Source organism: Phyllobates terribilis, unplaced genomic scaffold (genome assembly GCF_046119375.1).
Source record: "Phyllobates terribilis strain yellow unplaced genomic scaffold, ASM4611937v1 Scaffold_10__3_contigs__length_209671492, whole genome shotgun sequence".
Lineage (NCBI taxonomy): Eukaryota > Metazoa > Chordata > Amphibia > Anura > Dendrobatidae > Phyllobates > Phyllobates terribilis.
The window spans coordinates 154,679,771-154,686,740 of record NW_027362770.1 but is presented as its reverse complement, the minus strand read 5'-3'; the positions used below and the strand labels follow the sequence as shown (position 1 = coordinate 154,686,740).

Here is a 6,970-nt window from a genome sequence, read left to right as displayed (position 1 = left end):
TGCTGATTTCTCAGTAAGGCAGAAACAAACTGGCCATGTAGAGATATTGCTGGACTTGTCTTTGAAAGAGCTACATGCGCAAATACATTGTCTGGGGTGTGAAATCCCGGTGACAGATTCCCTTTAAGGGATTACACAGATTTTTTTTTTATTTTTCACTTCACCTTTTTATACTTGTAGATGCTATTACCGTATATCACATTTACATGCAATTGTCATGGGACGCTCAGGGAAAATATCAATAAAAAAATATATATGACTTATTATATTCCTATGAGTGGTAAGCGCCACCCAAAAAAAGAGTCTGTGTATTCCCTGGCATGAGAAGAGGAATAAGTTGAACCCTGTACCAGGATTTACCAACTATTACGTCTCTTTAAAGAAGATCTGTCAACAGATTTCACTATAAAAAACTGCATAATTTATTATAAAGATCTCTTAGACCTGAAGATTCAGGTGTACTTACTTTGAAAATCCTTTTCATAATGGTTGTATAATCTTAATAATAAAATTTGCATTTTATGAGTCCAGGTAGATGCAAACTTTCAAAAAAAGGATTACACAGCCAGTGTGACATGGATTTCCAAAATAAGTACATCAGTCTCATCAGGTCCATCAGATCTATTTAATAATGTATGCAGTTTGAAATGTGGTGATAGATCTAGTGATAGATCCATTTTAGTACTACTGGTCTGTGGCCGGAGGGGCCATTGAGCTCCAAGGGACACTAGGATTTGGGTACGACTGTACTTCTGACTCCTTATTGGTAAGATTCTAGTGTGACAATCATTAATCACCGAGGCAACAGTATGGTCCGGATCTAGTATATGTATAACCCCAAAATGTATGTGACAATTTCCTTCCCCACCCAGGAACAGAAAAAATATATATATATACATTTGGGGTATGAATACTTTTGCAATTGTTGTTTTTATTGCTCTAATGCACCTAAAACAGAAATAGAAGGCCGATTTTGCAAACAGTTTTGATTAAAAATAGCCTATCGTTTTGTGTACACAGCTCCTATGCAGATCTGTGGTTACAGACATACATTTTGTAGTCCAATCCTACAGCGTTACTCTACTCCTATTTCTTACTAAGCTAGAGACAGCAGGAGAGGGGGGCAGAGTAAGTTATGACAGCAGGACCTGACTACAAAGGGTTTGTTTGTAGTCTGTAGTCATGGAAACACATATTAGTGTATAAGGACTGTATACATAAAACTTTTGGAGATTTTTTTGAAATAAGATTATTTGTTCTTCAAGCTTTTTATTTTTTTTTTCACATGTTATAGTTTTTATATTTTTATTTTATTTTAGATTCATCGGAACAACAAAACCAATTGCAAAAGTATTCATACCCTGTAATCTTACCTATCTCCTAACATCACTATAATTTATAGGGCATTTTTTAGTAACCCAAACAACAATGTAACATAAACTTCATATCCCATAAATATCCGATAGATGCGGATCCAACCACCGGGACCCCCCATCTGTCTCGAGAAAGGGGGCCCCATCACGTGCTGTCAGGAATGATGAGGCAGTAGTGATTTACTTAGAACACACATGAGACATATATCTATCCTCTTGATATGTCATAAATATCCTAAATGGGACAAGCCCTTTAAGAAACAACCCCTTTAAGTGAGTCTCATGATGATAATATATCAGTCATGACCCCCAGAATCAGTGCAGGGCTCTATTTAAACACAAACAGAATAAGAATTTAGAACACTGCAGTTTTTCTACTTATATAGATACTAAACCCCAGTAGATCCCCTATAACAGTTTCTTCACGTAGTCCTTTCTTTGCCTGCAGGTGGCACTGTTTCCACTTCTAGTCTTTGTTCTGCCGGGTTTAGAAATCAGCGGAATCCACTGAGGATTCATCACGAAACAGATCCATCCTATCTGCCATACACCTAGACCAGACAACTATGAAATACTATTAAAACGTATGAGGTCATGATCATTTATATATATATATATATATATATATATATATATATATATATATATGTACGAGGGTGAAATTCCAAGAATCCAGAAAACCTGATAATCCAGCAATTGAATGACTATACAATGTGAGAATTAATTCGAAGACCAGAAGTCAAATATTGTAAGCCCTGATGAAGAATCTGTACCAGGGCAGCAAAAATGATCATGTTATAGTGTTTTCGTAGGTCCATAGACCCCTGCACCCTATATTGTTACGCCCAGGTTACCATCCATTACTGAGAGACAACTCAGAAAATGAAATGAGCAAATCAATTCTAAATAAATCAATTTCCCCAAAAATTCAGATTTCAATAAAATCGAATTTTTGAAGATTCAATTTGCAAAAATTTTGCAAAACGGCGGCCTTAAATCATTCCTCTTTGGCCTTTTTCTCATTCAGGGCCCCATGTCTTCACACTGGGATCATCCCACGTTACCACGTCTGGCGTGACGCATGTCATTAACATCGATAACGTGCGTTGTGCCCCACGTCGCGGCATAGGACAGTGCCAGAGGCTTTGAAAGAAAACAAGATAACAGAGTGAAGGAGGGCCAGCAGTGGGAGAAGTATGGGGATGACCAAGGAAAGGTGAGTATAAGATTCAGAATTTAACTCCTTCACAGCAGATTTAATGTAGACTGAATATTTTAAACGCAAAATTGAATTTCCTGGTCAAATTCGAACAAGTTGACTGAATTAAAATTTTGGCAGATTTGCTCATTTTATTAGAGTGTTTTTTTGGCATTGGTAATTCCCTTGGAATGATAAAATTGTAATTTGATACTTTAAAGGGGATGTGCCACTTGTCAGAAATTTGTAATTTTTTTGACCTGGTGTAAATGCTGCTGTTCTACTGAATCCGGAGATGTTTTTCTTTTGTTCCTACGACTTTCGGTTCCTGAGATATGGGCCCATCTTTCCTGTATATAAATCTAGCCTTTTATGCTGAGTGGGAGTGGTTTTCAACTCATAATAGGCCACACCCAATTAGCTAAAAGGATTACATTTGTATGCTGGGAAGAGGGGCCCATATCTCAGGAACGGAGAGACGCAGGAACAAAAGAAAAACATCACCGGATTCAGGAGAACAGCGGCATTTATACCAGGTATAAAAATTACATATTTATGGCATGTGACCAGTCTCCTTTAAATTTTATAATCCACATATAAATGCTATAATTATCTCCCAATGAACACAAAGCTATTTCTATACATATCAAATAATGTCCTGATGGCTTTAGATGGGTCATCACAGTGACAGGTCACAGCAACTGATGGACGATGGGCCAAGGAAATGGAGACAATGAAGAACATATTAATAAAAAATATATATATTTTAGTACCTATCTGGCTACTTTAACATTCATGCAATATATCCCTCTCCTCCCCCCTTTCGTAGCACAAGATTCGTTAATCCTGACCCCGTGATTGACCTCTCCCTCCACCCCCGGATAAAAGCTTATCCCAACCATCCATTCTGTAACGTACGTCAAAATAAAATATATACAGAACCCAATTTTGTTTTGTTTCATTTTTTTTTTCTTTTACCTTACACATGAAGGCACTTACAGATAAGGAGATATTTGGTTAAAGAAAGAAAAAAAAAATAGCAACACAAAAAAAAATTAACCCTTTCCAAACAGGAGAGTTGTGCAGGAATCCCTAGCAGCAAAAGGGTTTTTTTTTTTTTTAAAAATAAAAATAAAAAAAAATGCCATGATGTAAACAAATTAAGATCTGTGCAAAAAAATGCAGATGTTTATACACCCAAAAGGGGAAGGAAGAACCAAAAAAGTCGATCCAAGTCCCCTTTTAATTGGCTTTAGGATGATGTTCAAGTGCGTCATCTTTTGTCATATTTTCCATTCTTGTGCAAAATTCGAAATAATAAGGATGACCCGGTGGTGAATTTTGAAGCAGAGTTATGTCAAAAATCTCAAATATGGTGATTTTTTTTTTGTCATCTCTCTTCCAGAACAGCTGGTCTTCTACCCTGGTGGCTCCTCAAAAAGTCCTCCTCAAAGAACACTATGTTGTGCAGAGTTCATGGCACTGATACAAAAATCTATCCATAGCAGCCTGTGCCACATTTATGATGTGCTAGTGTGCCATTCTTGTTGGATGGCATGGCATGAAGAAATATCAATAATCCTTAGGAAACACCAACAAAAATAAAGTGTCCTCAGACGTATCCACCAAGCATGATGAGGGTGACCGCAACTCTACAACAACTGAGTAACAGTTCAATTGATACAATATGACAATCCCTTCTAGGTTGATAGTATGTTTTCTTCTGCAACCACAAGATCCATATTTCTAAAGACACAATAATAATTGTAGGACAACCTCACAGCTATGGACTCTCATTCTCAAACATCTACAGTCTAGTCTTTTGACTATCCACAGTGAGTGGTGTGGCCCTTGTCTACACATCACCGACTACTGATGAGGTCATTGAACCATGAGACCAGCATTGATTGAGTGTTTTGAAGAACTTACCAAGAGGTCATACCTCTGTTAACTTTTTGGGTTCTCCATAATGTTGGTTGGGGGTATAATGAGGATATTTAGCATCCTCCTGATCTTCAGATTCCATATAATCCGATTTGTTAAACGATTGTTTGCTCTCGCTCTTTTTCAGGTCTCCATAAGAAGAAGGTTGCTGTCCACAGGTGACATGGGTATACTGGGATTGTTCTTCATGGTCAGTCTCTCTGTGATAGAAGTAATTGAAATTGGAGACAATCACGGGAACTGGGAGGGCTATGGTTAATACTCCAGCTATGGCACACAGAGAACCTACTATTTTACCACCAATGGTCAGTGGGTACATATCTCCATACCCAACAGTTGTCATAGACACAACTGCCCACCAGAAAGCATCAGGAATGCTGGTGAATAAAGACTCAGGGTCATCAGTTTCTGCAAAATACACTGCACTAGAAAACAGGATGACACCGATGAAGAGGAAGAAGATGAGAAGACCTAGTTCTCTCATACTGGCTTGCAATGTCTTCCCTAAGATCTGGAGACCTTTAGAATGTCTGGAGAGCTTGAAGATCCTGAAAACTCTCACCAATCGGATGACCCTCAAAATAGCCAAGGACATTGCCTGCTGCCCATTGCTACCTTGCTGCTCAGCCAACTCGGTCCCTAAAGTGATGAAATAAGGGATGATGGCCACAATGTCTATGACATTCATCATGTTCTTGAAGAAAGCTGGCTTGCTAGGACAAGCAAAGAACCTCACCAAGAGTTCAAAGGAGAACCAGATGATGCATAGGGTCTCAATGAGGAAGAAAGGGTCAGTGAAAGGACTGTCCTTCTTGGCATGGGTCCCATTGACCAAAAGATGCTCACCTGCAGTCCTTGCGTCTTCCCTGAACTCTGGAAGTGTCTCCAGGCAGAAGATTACTATGGAGATAAGAATGATGAGGACTGAGACAATCGCGATCCCTCTAGCAGGTCCTGAACTCTCAGGATACTCAAACAAAAGCCAAACCTGTCTCTGAAAGTCATTGTCGGGCAGTGGTCGCTCTTCTTCCTTGATGAAGCCTTCATCATCCCGAAAGATCTCGATCACCTCCTCTCCCAATTCATAAAACTTGATCTCCTCCAAGAAGATGTCAACTGGGACATTGACAGGTCTGCGAAGCCTTCCTCCTGACTGGTAGTAATACAAGATCGCATCGAAGCAAGGTCGGTTACGATCAAAGAAGTATTCGTTCCTTAGAGGGTCAAAGAAACGCATTCTTTTCCTGGGGTCTCCTAGTAAGGTTTGGGGGAACTGGGCAAGAGTTCTCAGCTGGGTCTCAAAGCGGAGTCCTGAGATATTGATGACCACCCTCTCACAACAGTCCTGGGTGGCCCTTTCAGGGTCATAGCCCTCTTGTCCTAGGGCGCTGAGGGACACCAGGGTCTCATCCACATTCTCTCCAGATACCACAGTCATGTCTCCAGTTTTTGGGGTCTCTGAAGGGGTTGGGGTCCTGCTCAGCACCCTGGACCTTGCACAGCCGCACCCCAGTAATTGGCTCCTTGCTGGGTCTATACACCTATAATTCCAGGATGATTGGCAGCTCCTTGGCAGTGGTGCATCCTCTCTTCACCATGAAGCTTGCATCACATCTGGCTGGGGTAGACATGGCTGCAATCAGTGTCACCCTGTTGGGTCTTCTAATTGGGCAGCAGCAGCAGCATGTCTCCTTGCAATCTGTTGATTGTGAGTCTCTGGGTCCCCTCCTTCTGGCAGATCCTTGGCTGTGACACCAGACTGGCTGTCACTGAGGTTGGGGAGCAGCTCCAGTCTCTCGCCCTCCCCAGGAGCACACTGACGTCCAGGGGGAGTGTCACATAAGAAGCGGCCACCTCTCCTGGAGCTCACTGCCAGCCCTCTCCGCTGCCTCCTCCCTGCCAATACCGTCCATACAATGTGCACGATGTGCTCCATAGGAATGAATGGACAGACAGTGCAGGACACAAAGAGCTATGGAGAGCAAGGACCTGTGTCCAGGACAAGAGCAGGGGAGTGCAGAAGCTGCAGAACATCTTGGAGGAAGAAAAAAAACATCTGAGAAGATACTTTCACATGATAGATCCTGGAACTGATGCTTATGTTCTAGACTGTATGCACAATGTATGAAGAAGTAAAGGACAAAGGCATGGATAGATAAAAAGATAGAAAGAAATATTAGATAGAGGAGAGAGAGAGAGGAAGAGAGTAATAGAGAGAGGAAGGTAAAGAGAGAGGAAAAGAATAATAGAAAGAGGAAGAGAGTAATAGAGAGAGGAAGGTAAAGAGAGAGTAAGAGAGTAATAGAGAGGAAGATAAAGAGAGAGGAAGAGAATAATAGAGAGAGGAAGATAAAGAGAGAGGAGGATAAAGAGAGGGAGGAAGAGAGTAATAGAGGAAAAAGAGAAAGGGAGGAAGAGAGAGAGGGGAAGAGAAAGAGAGGGGAAGAGAATAATA

At 40.7% G+C, this 6,970-nt stretch overlaps 1 protein-coding gene across 1 annotated transcript; it reads right to left on the bottom strand.

The window, feature by feature from the left end:
• Nucleotides 1-3,405: 3,405 nt before the first annotated feature.
• LOC141164577 (shaker-related potassium channel tsha2-like) lies at nucleotides 3,406-6,353 on the bottom strand. Its single transcript, XM_073649975.1, has one exon. The coding sequence runs from the start codon at nucleotides 5,951-5,953 to the stop codon at nucleotides 4,508-4,510; it is 1,446 nt and encodes a 481-aa protein (XP_073506076.1). The 5' UTR covers nucleotides 5,954-6,353; the 3' UTR covers nucleotides 3,406-4,507.
• Between the last annotated feature and the right edge of the window lie 617 nt (nucleotides 6,354-6,970).